The sequence below is a fragment of the Mobula birostris genome, chromosome 14 (genome assembly GCF_030028105.1).
Source record: "Mobula birostris isolate sMobBir1 chromosome 14, sMobBir1.hap1, whole genome shotgun sequence".
NCBI classification, from domain to species: domain Eukaryota; kingdom Metazoa; phylum Chordata; class Chondrichthyes; order Myliobatiformes; family Myliobatidae; genus Mobula; species Mobula birostris.
Window position 1 is genome coordinate 485,514 of NC_092383.1, and position 24,797 is coordinate 510,310.

The following is a 24,797-nucleotide window of genomic DNA, read 5'->3' on the forward strand; positions in this document are numbered from 1 at the left end:
GGAATAGAATGTGACCAGAGTGCTCTGTAGTCACACTTAGGAAAAACAATATTATTAAAAATTAATAGCTATCATTTTCATTCATTGATTTATGCAAAGTACAATTATAAATACGAATATTTTCAGAAGCAATTCTGAAAAGAAACTTTAAACACCTGAGAGGAAAAAGCATAATGCAATATTAACCAATTCTCCCTCAACTACTGTACAGTTTTTTACTCCGGTGAACTGTTGCCTTTTTAATTTCTCTGGGTAACCACTTTTCACAGGTTCAAATGGTACAGGCTCGCCTATGAAAGGCATTACAATTAGGTACAGTCATCTGGTTGTGTCTGCTTGGGAGAATTCTCATTAAACTGCAGAGAGCCATAGCTGCTCCAGTTTCCATTAAACCTGGAGCAGAATGATAACTTCTGCAAGTAAAAGGTTAACAGCTCATCATCTGTAAGCATCCTGGACTTCATAGACTGCCTCAAATGACAGCAGGAGTTAATTGTCTATCCTGAGATGCAACACCTTGCAGAAGCTAACATACAGTGGTCAGTCCCAGTAAGTGAGCAAATCACTTCCTGCAGGTGAACATTTTCTAGCTAAAACTTGAGCAGTTCTGACAGCCTGCTGCTCCACTACCCTGCACTGGGCCAATGCCCCATAAAGTTTAACATTTTCAAACTTGTGTCACCAAGATCACTCCCCAGTATCTTAGAGCCATGGCTCAACTGGCTGCATCCAAGTCACGTGATGCGAGTGCTCCCTCACCAACACTAAACCCCGCACACAGCTTACCTGAGCTGAACACAGATTGCCCCATGCCATTATCCCAAGAGCAGGGGATCTCATTAATGACCAATCACAGAACTACACTGTTGACTCAGGCATTAGCACACTGCTGTTTCAGGATCCTGTTTCCTACACCACACAAGTGTTTTTCCTCAGAATGTAAAACCCAAGTCTTTGTTCTTTTGCTATCCTGGCTCTTAACACTTTAAGTGCCAATCATCCACCAATGTTTCTGGAATATCATGGAACATCAAAGATAAGGGGGGCGCACAGTGTCGCAAACCTGTAAACTACTTAATGTAGTCATGGCCTTTCTCCCTCAGCTACACTTCTCCACTGGAGTTCCGCTGGATCTGATCATGAAACAGACAGAATAATGATATAATGAGGAAAACTACTGGCACAGTAATCAATTCACAGGACATTTTCTGTAAAAATAATATTTTCTTAAGTGCAATGGGGACTATCAGGCTCCAAAGTAAAACCAAGGCAGCTCAACAGAAAGTGAATGGAAAATAAGGGAAACAATACATGGAGTCATTGAGGGATTGATAGTCTGTGCAAAATATCAAAAAGTTTTAAGAGGTGCATACACATATACACACACACACACACAGACAAGCCTGTGTTCACGCACACACAACCATCTCTTCTATTGTGCACATGCAGTAAAGGTGAAATCTTCTAATTTAAAGGCACTTAATTCAAATTATTTTTATGCAAGAACAGTCTGAACTGTCCACTGACTGTGGGCTTGCATTGAATGGACATTGGTATTGACATTTGGTACTATACTTATACTGAGATTCTGTGGCAAAGCAGTACACAGACAGGATCCTTCAGCACAAACACTGGCTGGGCATGTAATCTGCTAAACTCCATTCAACTCTGCAGTAACTGCATTATTCTGTCAGCTAATTCAGACAGTGCAAAACTCAATTTGCAGATGGCACAGAGCAAGTACTGGGACGAAGTGGTATGTCAGCCATCCCACTCTCCATCTTCACTGTCATCTTCATCAGAGTCAGAAGACACTTTTTTCATCCGTTTCATAGCTGCTTTAATGCTGCGTTCTAACTGAGTAGCTGGGTCACTGTCCGAGGCTGGGTCAGGGCTTGGCTTTCCATCACGGGCTTGTTGCACCTTTCTTAGTGGGATGCCTCGTCGAATCTCGGCTAACAAGCTTTCTCGCAGATCCCGAGGCTTCTCTGCATACTGCACCTTAGTTCGATCAACCTTCCTAAGCAATACTTCGCCACGCTTCAATGAAGCCAACACATCATCCATTGTCCCTGGAAGGCAATGGGTTGAGATACAGTCAGGTACAATATAGAAGTATACAGCACAGAATCAAGCTCTTCAGCCCAGTGTCTATGAACATGAACTAAATCTCTTCTGCCTGTATACAATCCATCCCTGTCCATTCCCTGCATACTCCTCTATCATCCAACAGTCCCTTCAACACCATTATCATATCTGCTTTCACCACCACCCCTGGCAGCCCATTCCAGACACCAACTCTATAAAAGATTTGCCTGCACATCTCCTTTGAACCTTCCCTCTCACCGTAAATGAATGTTCTTTAACACTTGGCAATTTTACCCCGAGAAAAGATTCCAACTGATGACCCTATGTATGCCCCTCACAATTTTTGTTATTAACTTCCATCAGGTCTTCCCTCAAACTCAAATGCTCCCAGGAAAATAATCCAAGTTTGTCCAAATTCTCCTTATAGCTTATACCCATTAAATAAAACAGCATCCTGGTAAACACTCTCTACCCCTCCATATCCTTCCTATAAAGGGATAACCAAAATTGCACAAAATACTCCCAAGCGTGGCCTAAGCAAAGCTTTATATAGCTTCAACATGACTTTCTGGCTCTTATACTCAGTGCCCAAACCAATGAAGGCAAGAATGCCACACATTAACTTTATCACCCCATCTACTTGCCTGGCCATTTTCTGCACGGTATGGACTTGATCTCTCCATACATCAACACTGTTAAGTGTCCTGCCATTAACTGCATCCCTTCCCTTGCATTTGACCTCCAAAACTGCAACAAAACTTGTTTGGATTAAGCACCGTCTGCCATTTCTCTGCCCAGATCTGTAACTGATCTACATTTTGCTGTGGATTCTACACAGTCCACAGTTCCAATCTCTTTGTTATCTCCAAATGTACTAACCCACCCATCTACATTTTCAACCATATCATTTATATACCACTAACAGAGGCCCCAGCACTAATGCCTGCAGAACATCACTGGTCACAGATCTGCAGCAGGAATTATGCCATTCCTTCCATTAGTACCCACTGTCTTCTACAGGCAAGGCAATTCTGAGTCCAAACTACCAAGTCACTGTGTGGATCCAAGTACCAAGTTAAAGAATAGATTTTAAACAAATCTGATAAAAGCTATTACATTAGGTCGCACAGGATCAGATCATGGCTCCTTACCTATATTTTCTTGCAGGGATTTCTTTGCTGAATTCTCAGTGGTGAAGATGAGGGGCTGCTCCTGATCTCCCTTTGTTGAATTCTTGCTGCTCGGCAGAGCTGGTGGAAGAGGGGGTGGAGGGAGAGGAGGCGGAGGGGGTGGAGGAGGGGGAACAGGAGGCATTACTGAAGAGATCTCACTCGTTTCCATCTGTCCTGGAGATATCGAAGCAGCAGCTGGCAAGAAGATTTGTACTGGAATATTTCTGGAGGCCTTAGAGGGTCTGGATTGTTTTTTACTAATGGAATTATCCATGATGGACATTGGTTGTCCAGCGTGAGGTGACGTAGCATCTTGCCTCTGCATTCTGCGAGCTTGACAACGAGGTTTAAATGCAATCTGCCCCGATGATTTCTAGAATAGAAGACTTGTTTGTTAAAAAAAACAAATATACAATTGTTGCTACTCAATAATCCAAATGTGTCCTAAGGTCCCCATTTGCTCTGTATATCCTGGCTAAATTTAACACCCCAAAGAGCATTTCCACATATTTCTCTGGATTAAATTCCAAATGTCAACTCTATTCCCAAACCACCCACCTGCCCTGCTCATGGGCTGTTTGCCCCACTTCCATCAGGGAAAAGGCTACATAGCATCCACGCTAGGACCACCAGACTCAAAAACTGCCCTCAAAATCAGTAAGCTTGATCAACGCCTCCAATCACTAACTCACAGCTCCACATCCCTAACCACTATTTTATCACTTCCTGTTAGAGTCACTTTATATAGACACTCCTGTGCCTAGCACCACTTTATAGAAATACAATTAATGTATTTGTATTTATTGTGTTCTTTATCTTATTGTGTTTTGTGCTACATCAGATCCAGAGTAACAATTATGTTGATCTCCTTTATACTTGTGTACTGGAAATCCTGAACCTTAAATAGGGACCTTAGGAGTGATATTGTACAGAGACACCTTGGGATAGACCTCCATAGCTCCCTGAAAGTGGCAACATAGGTGGATAGGGCATTGAAGGTATTGGGTATACTTGCCTTGATATGCCAAGGCATAGAATACAAGAGTTGGGATATCATGTCAAGTTTGATTAGGCAGCATTTGGAGTACTGCAAATAGTCACCACACTACAAGAAGGTTGTGATAGTGAAAGAGTGCAGAAGAGGTTCACTAAGATGCAACCCTAACCCTGATGCAATCTTTAATGGAGGGTTGTTTTAATAACGAGAGATTGGATAGGCTGGGATAATTCTAAATGGAATGTGGAAGTTTGATGAGTGACCTTTCAATTTGAGATCATAGGTACAGTGGCATGCAAAAGTTTGGGCACCCCAGTCAAAATTTCTGTTACTGTGAATAGCTAAGTGAGTAAATGATGAACTGATTTCCAAAAGGAATAAAGTTAAAGATGACACATGTCTTTAATATTTTAAGCAAGAAAACTTTTTTATTTCCATCTTTTACAGTTTCAAAATAACAAAAAAGGAAAAGGGCCCGAAGCAAAAGTTTGGGCACCCTGCGTGGCAGTACTTAGTAACACCCCCTTTGGCAAGTATCACAGCTTGTAAACACTTTCTGTAGCCAGCTAAGAGTCTTTCAATTCTTGTTTGGGGAATTTTCACCCATTCTTCCTTGCAAAAGGCTTCTAGTTCAGTGAGATTCTTTGGCCGTCTTGCATGCACTGCTCTTTTGAGGTCTATCCACAGATTCTCGATGATGTTCAGGTCGGGGAACTGTGAGGGCCATGGCAAAACCTTCAGCTCGCACCTCTTGAGGTAGTCCATCGTGAATTTTGAGGCGTGCTTAGAATCATTATCCTGTTGTAGAAGCCATCCTTTTTTATCTTCAGCTTTTTTACAGATGGTGTGATATTTGCTTCCAGAATTTGCTGGTATTTAATTGAATTCATTCTTCCCTCTACCAGAAAATGTTCCCCGTGCCACTGGCTGCAACACAAGCCCAAACAAAGCATGATCGATCTACCCCTGCGCTTAACAGTTGGAGAGATGTTCTTTTCATGAAATTCTGCACCCTTTTTCTCCAAATATACCTTTGCTCATTGCGGCCAAAAAGTTCTATTCAAAAGGTTCAAAGGAACATCTAACAAGCCTGATGCATTTTGGAAACAAGTCCTGTGGACCGATGAAGTTAAAATAGAACTTTTTGGCCGCAATGAGCAAAGGTATGTTTGGAGAAAAAAGGGTTCAGGATTTCAGGAAAAGGACACCCCTCCAACTATTAAGCATGGGGGTGGATTGATCTTGCTTTGGGCTTGTGTTGCAGCCAGTGGCACGGGGAACATTTACTGGTGGAGGGAAGAACGAATTCAATTAAAATACCAGCAAATTCTGGAAGCAAACATCACACCATCTGTAAAAAAGCTGAAGATGAAAGGAGGATGGCTTCTACAACAGGATAATAATCCTAAGGACACTTCAAAATCCACAATGGACTACCTCAAGAGGCGCAAGCTGAAGGTTTTGCCATGGCCCTGACCTAAACATCATCGAGAATCTGTGGATAGACCTCAAAAGAGCAGCGCATGCAAGACGGCCCAAGAATCTCATAGAACTAGAAACCTTTTGCAAGGAAGAATAGGCAAAAATCCCCAAACAAGAATTGAAAGACTCTTAGCTGGCTACAAAAAGCGTTTACGAGCTGTGATTATCAAAGAGGGTGTTACTAAGTACTGCCATGCAGGGTGCCCAAACTTTTGCTTCGGGCCCTTTTCCTTTTTTGTTATTTTGAAACTGTAAAAGATGGAAATAAAAAAGTTTTCTTGCTTAAATATTAAAAAGATGTGTCATCTTTAACTCTATGCCTTTTGGGAAATCAGTTCATCTTTTACTCGCTTAGTTATTCACAGTAACAGAAATTTTGACCAGGGGTGCCCAAACTTTTGCATGCCACTGTAAATAGTCAGAATCCTTTTTCCCCAGCACAGGGGAATCTATAACTACAGCTTAAGGTGAGAGAGGAGAAATTTAAAGGAGATCTGAGGGAGAAGTTATTCTACAAATAGTAGGTGTGAACAAGTACCAGTGGAGGAGGAGGAGGATACAGTTATAATGGCAGAAATGCATTTTAACAGTTACTTGTATAGGAACAGAAGAAAGGGACACACTCTAGGGCAGGCAAAAAAGGTTAACGCAGACACGAAAACACAGCTAGCATGCACCCACTTTAAACTGCATATCTCAGCGATTCTGTTTATTCTTACCTACGTTGTCACCCCTCACTCTAATCTGACAGACCAAGCATTTGTCCAGCCAAATGGAATCTGGCCAGAACCTCCAGTTGGGTTTCCAGAGATAAGCTGGTTCTCTACTTGCAAAAATGCAGAGAGAATTGGGAGCCAGTACTATCAGAACTATTCCAGACAGCAAGAACCCAAACTGGGAGAAGAAATTAGTATAAATCTACCACTCCTGAAAACTGGGATTAAGAAACAGGAGTCGATCACTACCTCCTTGAAGTTACGCAGCCTTTCCAAAGTCTTTTGCCTCTCCATGTTTACCCATTCCCTCTTCCGCTTCTTTTCTTCTTTCTGCTGGTCACGTTTCTGTGTAAACACAATATGATAAATTGTATTAACGAACAATCCCACGGCGGACACAAACTGAACCATAAATGACAAATACATACTAGCTGAATACTGTGGTGCTGTCGTAAACGAACTTCTGCTTCTTGTAACTGTTGCTGCTTTGTCTTTTGAGTTTCCTTACACTGATCCTGGGGAAGAGAAAATGCAGTTAGGTGCGGATAGAAATAGCAGAAAGTGATTACTAATTGAGCAGGGCTCCTGATTCTACTGGCCAGACTCTGGATCAACAGGTACAACAGAAAGCCCCATAAGTGAAACAGGTTCATGAAAATATCCCTGTGATATACCTCACAGGTTGATCTGTCTTGTGCAAATCACTATAACTAACATGCCATGTAAACCTGAACCGTTAATGTGCCACCCCTACAAGTGTATCCACTCAGGTGAATGGTGACATAAATGCAAAGTATCTATACATGCACAGTCCTGTTAAGAGGTAGACAAGTGTGTAAATTATGGAAAGAAACCTCTGGCTAGCAGCTGTCAAACATCACTTGACACCATCCCAAAGAATTGGCACTAATTTTTATGTCACTGTCTGTTTACACCCATTTTCCCAGGCATCACATAGAAACATAGAAAACCGACAGTATAATACAGGCCCTTTGGTCCATAATGTTGTGCCGAACATCACTGTAGATCTTTCTCTGGTAGTCAGCTGCACTGCCTAATGACTGGCTGATGGGCAGAAACTAACTCTGGTTCGATGTTCGATGACCAATAGTTCTGTGCATGAGAGCTTTCAGCAGTGAAGATAATATTCTGCTCCAAAATTGGATAAAACCAATTGGGTAAAAACAAAAGATTCTACAGATGCTGAAATCCAGGGTAACACACACAAGATGCTGGAGGAACTGGGTAGGACAGGCAGTATCTATGGAAATTAATAAACAGTTGACATTTCAGGTCAAGACCCTTTGTCAGGACTGGAAAGGAAGGGAAGTCACCAGAATGAAAAGGTGGGGGGAGGGGAAGGAGGAGAGCTTGAAGGTGATAGGTGAAGCCCCTCGAGTGGAAAGGTAAAGGGCTGGAGAAGAGGGAACCTGACAGGAGAGAGTGGACTATGGGAAAAAGGGAAGGAGGGGTACCGGGGGAGGTGACTGGCAGGTGAGAAGGGGTAAGAGGGCAGAGGGGGGAATAGAAAAGGGAAGACAGAGGGGAAAAATTTACCATGAGGAGAAATCAATGCTCATGACATACGAGGCATTGCTCCTCCACCCTGAGAGTGGCCACATCATGGCAAAACAGGTGACCATGGACTGACATGTTGGAATGGGAATGAGAATTAAAATGGTTGGCCACTGGGAAATCTCACTTTTGGTGGATGGGGTGAAGGTGCTCAACAAGGTGGTCCCCTAATTTACGCCAGCAGCATAGGATACAACAGACGACTCCAACAGATTCGCCTCAGCTGGAAGGCAAAACCTCTACCCCAACAACACAAGGAAAACAATCAGACGGCATCTCTGGCCTGCCCAAATCAGAGTACCAGCACAAACCACTCATTTACTAAAGCAAGGTTTGTTCATGTTGCATTTACAAATCTAAAAGCAATCTGCTAAACTAAAGGTACACAGGAGAAAACATTGGCATTCAGATTTTTAAAACAAAACTGCGAGAGAGAAACCAGTTAGTCCGGACGAAGGTTTCTGAAATTACCCGCTTATTCCTCAGGTAGGATCGCCGTGAGCCAATAGCACCGCGTTTAGTCTCCAGCTGATGAGCTTTACGCATCAACTTGTTAAGATCTACTGACCGACTGTCATGTACCAGGCCCATCCCCTCATTGGCCTGAAGCTGCTCAGGGTCTTCACAAGCATCATAGTAAATCACCTCTTCCTCTTTTTCTAGAGTTGCAAACAGTAAAGCCCTCATTAGCTGATAACAAACAATGGATCTTTCCAACCAGGATATATTTAAGTTTATTGTTTTTTTTGTGACTACCTATACATTCATATGTTTCTCCCTCCTTTTTGGTAATGCATTATTGCGTCCACCAGCCTGCCCTGAATAGAAGTGTTTGCTCTCTCACTTGCAGTGAGAACCTTGGATTGTTTTAGTTGATGGTTCTCCCAACAACCTCCGCAACCCCCCCGCCACCACATTTCTTCCTGGCTTTGAGCAGCTGTGCATTGACAACACTCCACCTCCATCATCCTTGGCAATCTCTTTGCACAATGAGCTGCTTGTAGTAGAGCAAGGCTTAAGCTGGAAACTTGCCTTTTGTTGTGTTAGCAACCAGCTCTTCATTCAGTGTTGCTTAATGGACAGTCAGCTAGAAAGTCAGTGGATCTAAAGTTAATGTTAAGCAAAAGAGGGAACACTAACAATGATGTTTGGCAGATATCTAACTCACTGATGAGCCAGTGATTGTTAAGGTGCTGGAGGTATGGGGTGGGGGTTGTGGGGGATTGTTTACATACACCAGTATAGCACAGGACAAAGCCCTTCAGTCCATGATAATTTGCTAACCTAAAATCAGTAAATAAATGCCCAGTTAAACAAACCACCTCTGCCTATACAATGTCTGCACCCTTCATTTCCTGTACACTCATGCCACTTGAGTGTCTCCATCATAGCTGCCTGTACCACCACTCCTGGTAGCACATTCCAGGCACCCTCTGTTTGCTGTGTAAAAAAAACTTACCCTGCACATCTCCTTTGAACTTATTCCTTCTCAGTTAATGCATATCCTCTGATATTCCATACTTCAACCCTGGGAAAACGAAATTGTCTACTCTATCAATTCCTCTTGCAATCTTATAAGCCTCTATCAGATCTCCCCTCAGTCTCTGCTGCTCCAGAGAAAACAATTGGAGAACCCAAGTGGTTCATGAGAATGATTCTAGGGATGAAAGTGTTAACATACGAGGAGCATTTGAAGGCCTATACTCACTAGAGTTTAGAAGATTTTGCTGAAACCTATCAAATATTGAAAGGCCTGGATGAATAGATGTGGGGAGGATGTTTCCTATACAGGGAGAGCCTCGGACCAGAGGCCACAGCCTCAGAAGAGAGAGATAACCATCTGGAATGGAGAAGAGGAGGAATTTCTTTAGCTATAGATAACGAATCTGTGGAATTCATTGCCACAGATGGCTGTGGAGGCTAAGTTACTGAGTATATTTAAAGCAGAGGTTAACAGGTCCTTGATTAGTCAGGGCATTAAAGGTTACAGGGAAAAGGCAGGAGAATGGGATTAAGAGGAATAATAAATCTAGTCATAATGGAATGGCAGAGCAGACTCCATAGAACGAACAGCCTAATTCTGCTGCTATGTCTTTGGTCTAACCCACGTTTGCCCATCCTTTCCTTATAGCTCAAGCTCTCTAATTCAGGCAGCATCCTGGTAAATCTCTTCTGCATCCTCTCCAAAGCCTCAATAGCATATGGGCATAGAAAATTACAATAAACAAACAGGCTCTTCAGCCCATCCAGTCTATGCCGAACCATTTAATCTGCCTCCTCCCATGGACCTGCTTAGGGACCATAGCCCTCCATACCCCTCATCCATATACTTGTCCAAATTTCTCTTAAATGTTTACATTGATGCCGCATCCACCACTTGTGTTAGTGCTTGTGTTAAATTTGAAACTTCTTGACCAGCCTCCCATGCAGGACCTTGTCAAATGCCTTGTGCATGTAGACAAGATCCACTGCTTTGCCTTCATCTACTTTCCTAGTAACTTCCTGGGGCAACCCTAACCTTACCACCACTCTGGCTTCTTCCAAAAAACCAAAGTCTAATTCAATTTAGTATCTCATCTTGAATTATCCTTTCTGTAATGGGGCAACCAGAACTGTAACAATACTATAGATGCAGCATAACTAGAGTTTTATAAAGCTGCAATTATAACATCTCAACTCTTGAACTCAGTTCCACAATTAATAAATGCAAGCATGCCATATTCTTTCTTAACTACCAATCAACTTGTGTAGCCACTTTCAGGAAGCTATGAACTTGGATATCAAGATCCCTCTGCTCATCAACACTGTTAAGGGTCTTGCATTTGGAGGTATCTTTACCAATGTGCAACACTTCACATCTAGCCGGGTTAAACTCCATCTGCCATTTCTTTGCCTACATCAGCAAATGTTCTATATTCTGACACTGTAAGTCACCAAACTTCGGCAAGGCTAAGTTCTATTGCCCCCACCCCCTGACTTTTATGGCCAAGCCAGTTCTGAATCCAAATAGTCAATTCACCATGGACCTCATTATTGTCTAATTTTTAGACTGGAGCTTCACCATTAAAAGATTGAAATACAAAGGTAAACTTAAGTGTATTTGGTTTAAGGTGTCTGCTTCTCAAATAAACCTGTTTAAACCCAGTTTACTACCTCGACTATCTGATGAGCATTGGCAGGATCTGAACCATACAGCAATGATCTGTTCATCTGGTACTTGATACACAACCCAAAGAAAAGTGTTTCTATTCCAGCAACCGCAGCTTTACTATCTGTTAGGGTGGGGTCACAGTAACTTTTCAAAAGCATCAAAATCTAAATTTTCAACAGCTTATCATAATATTTGACAAGAGGAATTTAACCAGAGCTGGTAAGTGGCCCAGCATAGCAAACTTCACTAGTGTCTTTGCTGTAGTGACAATCAATGAACCAGCTGTCGACGGAGCACAACCTGCCTCTGCCCAGAACAATGCAATACTCTTTCACAAATCATTCTTTAGCTGAGATAATGAACAGACACCGTATGCTGTAGTTAACTCCAATCTAGACACATCACTCATGTCCAATAAGCAACACAGACCAAAGATCTAGTCAGCAGCACTCGTTTCCCTGATTTCCAGATCAAGCCTCATTATGTATCTCAATGTGCAAAGAGATTGCTGAGGATGGTGGAGCACCTTACGTAAACAAATCCTTCTGACCTATACCACCTTGTTTACCGACACAGCTACAAGCTCAGTGTTAGGTGCAACCCATAGATCAGGAATATCTGAATTTTAATAGGACAGGGGTCTGCCTGGAATAACTCAACCCAATCTGCTGTACTGTGAATGTGAACAATGAATAGCCAGACACCTACTCACCCCTGACTTCACGTCGAATGGTGTCCAGCTGAGCAACAACCAGCAATTCCTCATACTTTAAAGTTTCTAGCTGAATGCTGTACAGCTCCAGCTGTGTTTCATAATACTGCATTTCTAGTTCATCCACCATCTCCACTGCCTTGTTGTCAAGATGTTCCATCTAAATTTAAAGAGAGTTTTACTGAAATGTTTCGCAACCTAAAGAGAGTGGTTTATAAGAACAACTCTAAGCTTGTTACCTTGTACTGAATCTGGGCTTTCTTGCGTTTCAAGCACAGCTCTTTTGCCCTGGTGTGTTGCAAAGTTTCCTTCGCAAACATGAACTTCAGTTTTTCCTGTCTAGGTGCCACACTGGCCCAGGCAGCTTTGCCAAAGCGATTTCGATCTTCTTCCATTTGCTTCTGCATGGCTTCGGGATGAGAATTCATGAGAAACTACAGCTGCTTTTGTCACAATGTTTTATTCACATATTTATCTTTCCTCTGGATCACATTCAAATAATTGATACGTTGCTCAAAAAGATAAGGAAACAAAGATAACACTGAACACCCAGTCCTAAGAATAAAGAAATCACAATACAAGGGGTCCAGGGGTTAATTACACTTCCTCATATAACAGCAATTTGCGTCCAAGTCTTCTTAGCTGGGATTCACCCACTCTGCTTTTAGAGGCCAAAACCCCCAATAAATTTAAATTACATTCTTAGATAATTACAGATAACCATAGGCTGTTTACCAGGTTATAATACAGATGCTGTCTATTTGCTGTATGAAACACAAACATTTTCCTGATTCTGGTTTTTGCTCTCTTTCTTTCCAGTCCTGAAGGATCTCATCCAAAACGAGAATGGTTCCCTTCCCTCCTCAGCTGCTGCCTGACCCACTGAATTCCTCCAGCATTCTTTGTGTTGCCAACACCTTCAAAGTTAACAGAACACAGCTGCCTGGGCAGCTAGTGTGACATTATTACAATTCAGGGCTTTGGAGCTCACAGTTCAATTCCATCGCTGCCTGGACGGATGGCGTGAATGTGTGGGTTTCCTCCCACAGTCCAAAGATGTACCGTTTAGTAGGTTAATTTGATCATTGTAAACTGCCATGTGATTAGGCTAGCGTTAAATAGGTGGGTTGCAGCTCTTTGGGCCGGAAGGGCCTGTTTCAAGCTGTATCTTTAAATATTTAAAAAAAAACATTAATTAAATTAATAATAACATGAACACTCGGAGATCACCTCCCCAGCTTGTATCACTCTTACTGGGAGCAATGACCCTCAGCTCAATAGCATCACTCCTCCCTCTGATGGTTCTCTAAATTGCAACCTCTCACAACAATGTCAATTCTAGAGAGTGCAGCTGTTCGCCTGCCACTGTTCCAGTCCAATTTACCTGCCAATGCTTTCACTGTCTCCCTGAAATAATCCACTGTTATGTCCTGAATTGAGCAGATTGCTTCTTGCATGCGCCGAGACCACTCTTCCGCTTCTTTCTGCAGACTCTGAATTCTCCTTGGACCCAGGGTGTCAAACTCGAGGGATTTCTGCAAATAGAAAGTGGTCAGTTTGGGTAAGAACTCTACTGACAGTTTATAGATTACCTGGTTGTGTAGCTAGTAACAAAGGAGTTCAAATATTCACTTCTGGGTCTGACCAAACATGAGCATGAATCCTGGCCCAAATTTCATGAATAGAAATTGTCCCATTATGGCCCTCAGAAGGAACACTGTTTACTTCATTATTCTTACTTGGATTCACATTCAATGCTGAGGGCAGGCAGACAAAACAACTACTTTTACAAACTACTAATATCCTTCAAAAAGTAAATCCATTGTGGGAACAGTCAAGCAACGTTTATCAGGGGAGAATAGATCTATGGAAGAGCAGTGTGAGCTGCAGAGTGAAATCACACCCCCTCCAATACCAGTCACTCTCCAGCTCAGATCTCAACAAACCTTATAAGGTCATAGCTGCAGAGAAGTACGGTGCAGAAACAAGCCCTTCAGCCCAGCTAGTCCATGCTGGAAACCATTTAAACAGCCCACTGCCATTGACCTGCACTGGGACCATAGCCTTCCATCCATGTACCTATCCAAATGTTGAAATTGAGCTCGCATGCACCACTTGTGCTGGCAGTTTGCTCCACACGCTCATGAGCCTGAGTGAAGAAGCTTCCCCTTAAAATTCTCACCTTTCACTCTTAGATTATGACCTCTGGTTGTGGTCCCACCCAACCTCAGTGGAAAAAGCCTGCTTACATTCAGCCTATATATACCCCTCATAATTTTGTATACCTCTATCAAATCTCCTCGCAATCTTCTACTTTCCAAGGAATAAACCATTAAACTATTCAATCTTTCTGTATAACTCAGGTCCTCCAGACCCAGTAACATCCATGTAAATTTCCTAGGTACTCGTTCCACCTTATTTACATCTTTCCTGTAGATAGGTGACCAAAACTGCATACAATACTCCAAATTAGACCCCACCCAATATCTTATACAACTTCAGCATAACATCCCATCTCCTGTACTCAATACTCCAAGATCCCTCTGATCCTCCACACTGCCAAGAGTCTTACCATTATATTCTGCCATCATATTTGACCTACCAAAATGAACCACCTCACAATTATCTGGGTTGAACTCCATCTGCCACTTCTCAGCCCAGCTTTGCATCCCATCAATGTCCCGCTGTAACCTCTGACAGCCCTCCACACTATGCACAACAACCCCCAACCTTTGTGTCATCAGCAAATTTATCAACCCATCCCTCCACTTCCTCATCCAGGTCATTTATAAAAATCACGAAGAGAAGGAGTCCCAGAACAGATCCCTGAGGCACACCACTGGTCACCAACCTCCATGCAGAATATGACCCATCTACAAACACTCTGCCTTCTGTGAGCAAGCCAATTCTGGATCCACAAAGCAAGGTCCCCTTGGATCCCATGTCCCTTTACTTTCTCAATAAGCCTTGCAAATGCCTTGCTGAAATCCATATATACATCTACTACTCTACCTTTATCAATGTGTTCAGTCACATCCTCAAAAAATTCAATCAGGCGCATAAGGCATGACCTGCCTTGACAAAGCCATATTGACTATTCCTAATCATATTATACCTCTCCATAGGTTCATAAATCCTGCCTCTCAGGATCTTTTCCATCAACTTACCAACCACTGAAGCAAGATTCTCCTCACCTTGTCTGCTAGAGCAACTTCATGCCTTCTTTTAGTCTTTCTGATTTCTTTCTTAAGTGTTTTCTTGCATTTCTTATACTCCATAACCTCATTTGTTCCTACATGCCTATACCTGCTATGCACCTCCTTTTTCTCTTAACCAGGGCCCCAATATCTCTTGAAAACCAAGGTTCCCTACACTTGTTATTGCTACCTTTTATTCTGACAGGCACATACAAGCTTTGTACTCTCAAAATTTCATTTTGAAGGCCTTACATTTTCCAACTATACCTTTGCCAGAAAACAGCAGGTCCCAATCCATGCTTATCAGATCATTTCTGATTCTTATGCCCAAGAGCCGCTAATCACTGCCCAAGCCAATTTCAGCCAGGAGAGATCTTTCACCTTTAAATGCACTGAGCTCAACCCACAAGCCTCTGATTCTGAAACGTTTGTTCAGCTTCTAACTGTTGTCCCTAATACTAAATGTAGAGTTTTAAAGTTTAGCATTTCCAGTAAAGAAACAGAAAGTGCAAGATTTACCAAGGCCTCCTGTTTGCACAGTGAGGCAAACTCGCGCATGTCCCTGAAGGGCTGCAGCAAACACTGGTAGAACTGTGTGGCTGCAGTGACTAGATCCTGATAGGCTTCATCTTCCTCCTGGTACAGCTTCTTAAGGGTTACCATATTCTTAACATGTCTGTGTTGGTGCAAGACCTGCAAAACAAAAAATACTACCGTTAACAAAATCTGTTCAGCATAAACCATCGGCTGACAGTAGGCCCTTTAACATGACCCAAGGCCAGAACCTTCACAGAACAACTTTGCTATAAAAATAACACCAAGTGCTCAGAGGAGGAAAGCACCCACGAGAAGGCCTCTGGAGGATGGGTGGAGGAGTACGACAACTGACTCAGCCTGACATAGCAGTACTCACAGAATACAATCACTGACCCTGGGTACATTATCACACCAACAGGACAGGTGCAACAGGAGGTGTCAGTGATTCATAGTGCAATGGGAAGAAATCAGCGTGTCCAGAGAGCTCCCTCAGCTGATGATTCAATACTCTCCCACGATAGGCACATGAAAGCAAAAAAGGATAAAGTATGTTCAGCCATGGCTTAACAGAATCACCACCACTGACGGACCTGCTAAGGTTCTGAAGCACCTGTCTACCAGGTGTAAATATCTAGCATGGGGATGGGCTTCTATTAGCTTGCCCTCACTAATCTAGGGGGCACAAGCATTTGGAAAAGTAACCACCACAGTCCTCATGGAGACAAAGCCCCATCTTCATACTAGCAACATCCTCCATGTCCTATGGCACCACAGTTGCGCTGAACAGGGCAGACTCGGAACCAGGCAACCATGAGGTGGTATGGGCCATGGCAAAAGTAGAAACATATCCCAGCACAGCCTACAATCTACTGGCCCAGTATTCCCTTCACTATCAAGTCAAGGTGATAAACCCAGGCTCAAAGAAGCATGCAGAAGGGCACGGCATGAGCAGTATCTGGTAAAAGTGAAATGCTAGCCTAGTGAAGCTGCAATACCAAAAGTGTTTTTCAAATATATTAAGAGTAAAATAGAAGCAAGTGTAGATATAGGACCACTGACCCTGGGGAGCTGGGGAGTTAGTAATGGGGGGCAGGGGGAGAAACAAAGAAATAGTGGACAAATGTAATAAGTATTTTGCATCAGCCTTCATTGTGGAAGACTCTAACAGTATGACAGAATCTTGAGAGTATCAGGAGGCAGAAATGAGAGTAGTTGTTAGAATCACTATATTCTGGAATGATTCTGGAGGTCTGGAAAACTGCAGATGTCACACCACACTTCAGGAAGGGAGGGAGGCAGAAGAAAGGAAATTATAGGCCAGTTAGCCTTACTTCAGTAGTTGGGAAGATGTTAAGAGTCCAATATTAAGGATGAGGTATCAGGGTACTCGGAGGCACATGATAAAATAGGCCAATATCAGCAGGGTTTCCTTAAGGAGAAACCTTGACTGACAAATCTACTGGAATTCTTTGGGGAAATAACAGGAGGATAGAAAAAGGAGAGTCAGTGGAGGTTGTTTACTTGGATTTTCAGAAGGCCTTTGACAAGGTGCCACACGAGGCTGCTTAACAAGATAGGAGCTTATGGTATTACAAATAAAATATAGTAGCATGGATAGAGCATTGGCTGACTGGCAGGAGGCAAAGAATGGAAATAAAGGGGGTCTTTTCAGTTGGCTGTAGGGGTTAGTATTGCGATAAACGTGTTTCACTTTATATGTCAATGATTTGGTTGATGGAATTGATGGTTGTTTTGTTGTCAAGTTTACAGATGATACAAAGATAGGTAAAGGGGCAAGTAGCATTGAGGAAGCAGGAGTCTGCAGGACTTGAGGACTTGGACAGATTGGGAGAATGAGCAAAGTGGCAAATGGAATAATGTATATGTAATGTATATGTAAATGTATGGCCATGCACCTTAGTTGCCGGGACTTGAGAAACTCAGTTACAGAGAAAGGATGAATAGGTTAGGACTTTATTCCCTGGAGCATAGAAGAATGAAGGGAGATTTGATAGAGGTATATAAAATTATGATGGGTATAGATAGAGTGAATGCAAGCAGGCTTTTTCCACTGAGGCAAGGGGAGGAAAAAACCAGAGGAGATAGCTTAAGGGTGAGGGGGGAAAAAAGTTTAAAGGGAACATTAGGGGGGGCTTCTTCACACAGAGAGTGGTGGGAGTATGGAATGAGCTGCTAGACGAGGTGGTAAACGCAGGTTCTTTTTTAACATTTAAAAATAAATTGGACAGATACATGGATGGGAGGTGTATGGAGGGATATGGTCCGTGTGCAGGTCAGTGGGACTAGGCAGAAAATGGTTCGGCACAGCCAAGAAGGGCCAAAAGGCCTGTTTCTGTGCTGTAGTTTCTATGGTTCTATGGTTATGGTAAGAAATAAAGGCATATATTTTCCGAATGGAGAGAATGTTCAAAAGTCAAAGGGACTTGGGAATCCTCGTGCAGGATTTCCCAAAGGTTAATTTGCAGGTTAAGTCAGTGGTGAGGAAGGCAAATGCAATGTTAACATTCATTTTGAGAGGACTAGAATATAAACGGATGTAATGCTAAGTTTTTATAAGACATTGGTCAGACCACACTTGCAGTACTGTGAGCAGTTTTGGGTTCCTTCTCTAAAGATTAACACATGAAGAGTGTCTGATGGCTCTGGGCCTGTACCTGCTGAAGTTTAGAAGAATGAGGGGGAACTCATTGAAATCTATTGAATATTGAAATGTGTAGAAAGAGTGGATGTGGAGAGGTTGTTTCCTATAGTGGAGGAGTCTAGGACAAGAGGACACAGCCTCAAAATAGCAGGACATCTATTTAGAACAGATGAGGAAGAATTTCTTCCGCCAGAGGGTGGTGAATCTGTAATTCATTGGCACAGATGGCTGTGGAGGCTAAGTCATTGAGTATATTTAAAGCGGAGGTTGATAGGTTCTTGATTAGTCAGAGCAGCAAGATTAAGGGGGAAAGGCAGGAGAATGAAGTTGATAGGGATAATAAATTAGACGTGATCAAATGGCAGAGCAGACTATAGACTGAATGGCCTAATTCTGCTCCTGTCTTACGGTCTTAAAACAGGAAAACAGCACAGAATAAACAAGGAAAATAAACTTCATTACCAACAGACTAGACAACAAACATAACATAAAAGCTCTGTTGTCGTACCACATACAGTTATGAATGCTGGTGGACAATAAGTAAATGATAGGAGAGAGCAGCTTGTACATCCTGATTCTCAACAATGGCAAGCCAAGAAAACAGGAACCTTAGGTACTGAGAAGTGCTGTCGAACAAAGGAATCTCCAAATACAGATCCATAATTCATTCAAAGTGATGTCACAGGTAAATAGGGTCATAGAGAAAGCTTTTGGCACATTGGCCTTCATAAATCAATGTATTGAGTAAAGATGGGATGTTACGTTGACGTTATACAAGACATTGGTGAGGCCTAACTTGAAGTAGTGTGTGTAGTTTTGAACACCTACTGATCAACACCTGCATCCATAACTCCACTACTGCTTTATTATTTCCATCAGTCACCTTATGTCACCTTAGCCTGGCATCACTTTATGGACATACAATCAATGTATACAAGCCCATCTTATCTATTTATATTTATTGTGTATTTTATTATGTTCTTTATCTTCTGTGTTTTGTTTATGCTGCTTCGAATTTGGCATAACAATTATTTTGTTCTCCTTACATTTGTGTACAGGAAATGGCATTAAACAATCTTCAATCTTTAGAAGACAGTCTACAGCAAATTCCATTTACTCCAACAATATCAAGATGCTGAGAGTGCTGGATACAGCAAGGGCCACAGGTCAGACTATATCCCAGCTGCAGCCTGAAACTTGCATGAGTTGTGCCTCTTGCCAAGTTGTTCCAATACAATTACAATTCTGACATCCGCCCATGAATGTGCAGGAAATGGAAGGGCTGATTAGGGATAGTCAGCATGACACGGCTTCATATGTAGGAAATTGTGTCTCATGAATCTGACTGAGTTTTAACTTTGAAGAGATGACAAGAGGACTGACCTGGACAGGGCAGTGAATGTGGTTTATATGCACTTTAGCAAGGCTTTTGACAAGATACAGCATAGTGGGCTGGTCTGGAAGGTTAGTTCACAAGTTAGCCAATTGGATACAACATTGGCTTGGTGGAAGGAGGCTGAAGAGATGGTCACAGAAGGCTATTTTTCAGGTTGGAGGCTGGTGACCAGTATCATGACTGGATCCACTGTCATTTCAAAGCCTTCCATGGTGCCTTGAGACGGAGACCTTGTGCAGCACAGCTCGATGGATACAATTAAATATTCCTGCTTCTTCCTGATACAGCTGAGAATCACAATTGCTTCTACGGGCTGTACAGTTAATAAAGATGTCTTAATGTCATTGACTAACCTATTGCTGCTTAAAACTGACGGAAACAATACTGATTGTGGCCGTACTTCTCGTCAGATTCCTCATCGACTCAGGTGTATTTAATAAAATGGGGTTTTCAATTCCCAATACCAACTAACTTACTGGTAAACAGAGTTTCTAGTAAATAAAATGGGAGATCTCAGAGCTAAAGTGCTGTATCAGAGAAACACTGGGACCACTTGCATCCCTTTTCACGGAATCCTGGTTAACACCTTCCGTACCAGATGCAGCAATTCAGATTTGCAGGTTCACTACACACCATCAGGATAGGACTGTCGAGTCTCTCAAAAGCAGAGCTGTATGCCTCACGATCAATTCTCTTGGTGCACTAATGTATCAATGATGTTCCAAATCTGCTCACCAGACCTGAAATATCTCATAATTAAGTGCCGTCCATTTCTGCGATCATTTTGGTAGTGGTGTACATTCCACTTCAGGCCAATGTCAACAGGCTCTGGGTGATCTGAGCAGCGGGATCAATGTGCACGAAACAGCACACCCTGACACCTCCACTATCATATTGGAGGATTTTAACCAGGCCAGCTTGAAAAAGTCACCAAATAATTACCATCAACAAATCACTTGTAGTACCACAAGAAACAACACATGGACCACCATTACACCACCATCAAGAATGCCAGCTGTGTTATTCCACGCCCTCACTTTAGAAAGTCTGATCACCTAGCTGTACTTCTACTCTGAGTGTAGGCAGAGACCAAAGACTGCAGCACCAGTAGTGAGGACCAAGAAGGTATGGACAAGGGAAGCACAGGAGCACTTACAAGACTGCTTTGAATTGGTGGACTGGACTGTGTTGATGGTCCCATCTCCAAGGCTGGATGAGTATACCACAGTTGTTAATGACTTCATTAAACCTGCGTGGATGCGTGTGTGAAAGAAAGCTTGCTGCACATTCCCAAACCAAAAGCCATGGATGGAATAGGAATTTGTCATCTGCTGAGGGCTAGATCTGTGGCATTTAAGTCTGGTGACCCGGGTCTGTACAAGAAAACCAGTTATGACTTGTGGAGGGCTGTTTCAAGAGCGAAGAGACAATTCTGAGCGAGGTTGGAGGTGACATCAGATGCATGTCAATTCTGGCAGGGTTTTCAGGACATTACTTTCTGCAAAGCAAAACCCAGTAGCATGAATGGCAGCGATGCTTCACTACTAGATGAGCTCAACGCCTTCTAGGCTAGCTTTGAAAGGGAAAATACAACTACAGCTGTGAAGATCCTGGTAATCCTGTGAACTGTCTCAGACGCTGATGCTAGGCTGCCTTTAAGGAGGGTGAACCCTGCCAAGGCAGCAGGCCCCAGTGGAGTAGCTGGTAAGGCTCTGAAAACTCGTGTCAACCAACTGATAGGTGTATTCAAGAACAATTTCAACCTCTCACTTTTAAAGTTAGAAGTTTCCGCCTGCTTCAAAAAGGCAACAATTATACCAGTGCATAAAAAAAGTAGTGTGAGCTGCCTTAATGACTATCGTCCGATAGCACTCACATCCAACCCTTGAGAGGTTGGTCATGGCTAGAATCAACTCCTACCTCAGCAAGAACCTGGACCCACTGCAATTTGCCCATCACCACAATAGGCCTACGGCAGACGCAATCTCAATGTCTCTTCACATGGCCTTAGATCACCTGGACAATACAAACACCTATGTCAAGATGCTGTCCGTTGAATATAGCTCAGTGCCTAACACCATCATTCCCAGAGTCCTGATTGATAAGCTACAGAACCGGGGCCTCTGTACCTCCCTCTGCAACTGGATCCTTGACATTCTAATTGGAAGATCACGATCTGTGCAGATTGGTGATAATAACATCTCCTCGCTGGCAATCAACACTGGTGCACCTCGGGGCGCGTGTTTAGCTCACTGTTCTACTCTCTCTATACCCATAATGTGTTTCTAAGTATAGTTCAAATACCATCTATAAATTTGCTGATGATACAACCATTGTTGGTAGAATCTTATATGGAGATCAGAGGGCATACCAGAGTGAGATACACCAGCTAGTGGAGTGGTGTCACAGCAACAACCTTGCAATCAGTCAGTAAGACGAAAGAGCTGATTGTGGAATTCAGGAAGGCTAAGACGAGGGAACACGAACCAATCATCATAGAGGGATCAAGAGTGGAGAGAGTGAGGAATTTCAAGTTCCTGGGTGTCAAAATCTCTGAGGATCTAACCTGGACCCAACATATCCATGCAGCTATAAAGAAGGCAAGAGTGGCTATATTTTACTAGGAGCTTCAGGAGATCTCATTTGTCACCTAAGATATCCAAAAACTTCTCCTGATGTACCATGAAGAACATTCTGACAGTCTGCATCACCGTCTGGTATGGGGAGGGGTAGGGAGAGAACTACTGCACAGGACCAAAAGCTACAGAAAATTAGTCAGCTCCACCTTGGGTACTACCCTCCACAGTATCCAAGACAACTTCAAGGAGTGGTGCCTCAGAAAGGCGATGTCCGTTAGCCCACTGTTCTACTCTCTCTATACCCATGACTGCGTAGAATTGAAGGACTCCCATCACCCAGGGCATGCCCTCTTCTCATTGTTACTGTCAGGTAGGAGGTACAGAAGCCTGAAGGCACACATTCAACTATTCAGGAACAGCTTCTTCTCTTCTGCCACCAAATTCCTAAATTGGACATTGAACCCATGAACACTACCTCACTTTTTAATAAAATATATATTATTTCTACTTTTGCACTATTTTAACCTAATTAGTATACATATATACTTACTGTAATTTATTCTTTCTATATCACCGTGTATTGCATTGTATTGCTCCTGCTAAGTTCCTGACACATGTCAGTGATAATAAAGCTGATTCTGATTTCTAAGCTGTATTTATGATTTGGATGGCAATACTATTAACAGAGTAAATTTGTGTAGTGGGCAATGAAGAGCATTGTCCAAATTTACTAAGGGATCTCGACCCATTGGGAAATGGGCTAGAGAATAAAGCCGAAATTCAAGCAACACACATAAAAGTTGCTGGTGAACGCAGCAGGCCAGGCAGCATCTCTAGGAATTCAACCTGGTTGTGTGACAGTATTACAAGTTAAACTAGAACAGCACCAACATAGTAAACGGTAGGGCCCTGGAAAGTGTTGTGGAACAGAGAGATCTAGGAGAGCAAGTACAGTGGAGATGCAGGTGGACAGGCCGATGAAGTTATCACCATGCGAAGATGCACCACTCGACAGCCAGGCATTAACTCAGACATTCCTGCGGATTAAATACCCATCTGATACGACGTCAGTTCCATCCCTCCCTGCATTGCCCCACACGCTGTGCACTTAACAACCAGTAAGTACACACCAGCACCATTATCTCCTCCAACTCCAAAGAGAAATAACTACTGTACTGGTGGTAGGTTTTTGATGTGGTTTCATGGCAACCAACCTACAAACAGATCGGCTGAGCCACTGTGCGCTTCAGCCCCCGTCCCGCCGACCCCCTACCTTCCTCAGCGCCTCTCGCCCGCCGGCCACCCGTTGCTCCAGGCTACGGCCCCGCAGCTCGCTGACGCTCTCAAAGTAGTCGTCGTCCTCGGCCTCGGGGAACAGTGTATCCAGGGCAATGCGGTGGCCGCAGAGCTCGACGGCGGAACCCAGGTAGGCTTCGAGCTGGCAGCAGACGGTGTCCATGTCGAGGCCGGGATCGGTGCCCTCGGTCAGAGAGCGGTCCGGGAACAGAAGGCCCCACAGGCTCCGCGGCCTCAGTTCGGGCAGCGCCGGGAAGCAGGGTTCCAGGTCGGCGCAGCTCTGCACTAGCAGCCGGTGGATGCCGAGCAGCTCCCTGGGGGAGTAGAGCGCGGCCCAGCTGCCCGGAGATGGGGACGGGGACTCGGCCTCAGCTTCGGCATCCCGCGCCTGTAGTGGCCGGCTGTGGCAGCTCACCGCGAACATTCCCTCCACCTCGTTCCAGGCCACTAGGAAGCGGAGTCGCGGGCGCTCGAGCTCGGTGAACAGCCCGCTCCGCACCGACACCCAGCCATCCAGACTGTCGAGCCGCTCCTCCATTGCGACCGTCAGGCACCCGCCGCCATCGCTCTCACCCGGTGACGCAATTGCTCAATGACGTCATGAACAAATGCTATCCATCAGCGGTGACGTCACATCTCATACCCCCGATCCTTCTTAGCGTCACCGATGAGCTGAAACGGCCGCCAGCGACTGAGAGCACTTAGGTACCCGCGGCCAATAAGACTGTCAGATATAGGAGCAAATTAGGCCATTCAGCCCATCGAGTCCACTCCACCATTTCATCATGCCTGATCCCGGATCCCACTCAACCACATACACCTGCCCTCTCACCATATCCTTTAATGCCCCAACCAATCAGGAAACGATCAACTTCCCCTTTGAATATACCCACGGACTTGTCCCCACTGCAGTCTGTGGCAGATTCACTACTCTCTGGCTAAAAAAAAAACTTCCTTACCTCTGTTCTGAAAGGTCGCCCTCAATTTTGAGGCTCTGCCCTCTAGTTCTGGATAACCCACCAGAGGAATCATCCTCTCCACATCCACCTTATCTAGTCCTTTCAATGTTCGGTAGGTTTCAATAAGTGAGTACAGGCCCAAAGTTGCCAAACACTCCTCATATGTTAACTCTTTCATTCCCGGAATCATCTGCGTGAACCTCGTCTGGACTCTCTCCAATGACAACAGATCCTTTCTGAGATATGGGGCCCAAAACTGTTGACAATACTCCAAGTGT

General features: G+C 43.6%; 1 protein-coding gene across 1 annotated transcript; it reads right to left on the reverse strand.

Moving 5' to 3' along the window:
* Positions 1-227: 227 nt before the first annotated feature.
* Positions 228-24,152, reverse strand: LOC140209617 (WASP homolog-associated protein with actin, membranes and microtubules). The gene is made up of 10 exons (XM_072277888.1): positions 23,538-24,152; positions 15,610-15,783; positions 13,278-13,428; positions 12,133-12,302; positions 11,894-12,053; positions 8,502-8,689; positions 6,884-6,970; positions 6,705-6,800; positions 3,240-3,633; positions 228-2,072 (listed from the first exon to the last, which is right to left on the reverse strand). The coding sequence occupies exons 1-10, from the start codon at positions 24,096-24,098 to the stop codon at positions 1,762-1,764; spliced, it is 2,292 nt and encodes a 763-aa protein (XP_072133989.1). The 5' UTR covers positions 24,099-24,152; the 3' UTR covers positions 228-1,761.
* Positions 24,153-24,797: the final 645 nt, after the last annotated feature.

Bases quoted from the DNA above. Each gene is read 5' to 3' on its own strand.
- LOC140209617 (XM_072277888.1), bottom strand. From the start codon at position 24,098: ATGGAGGAGCGGCTCGACAGTCTGGATGGCTGGGTGTCGGTGCGGAGC. The intron at 15,784-23,537 runs GTAGGGGGTCGG...TTTGTTTTGCAG, and splicing joins GGCGAGAGGCGCTGAGGAAG to GTCTTGCACCAACACAGACA. The intron at 13,429-15,609 runs GTAAATCTTGCA...TTCTATTTGCAG, and splicing joins TGTGCAAACAGGAGGCCTTG to AAATCCCTCGAGTTTGACAC.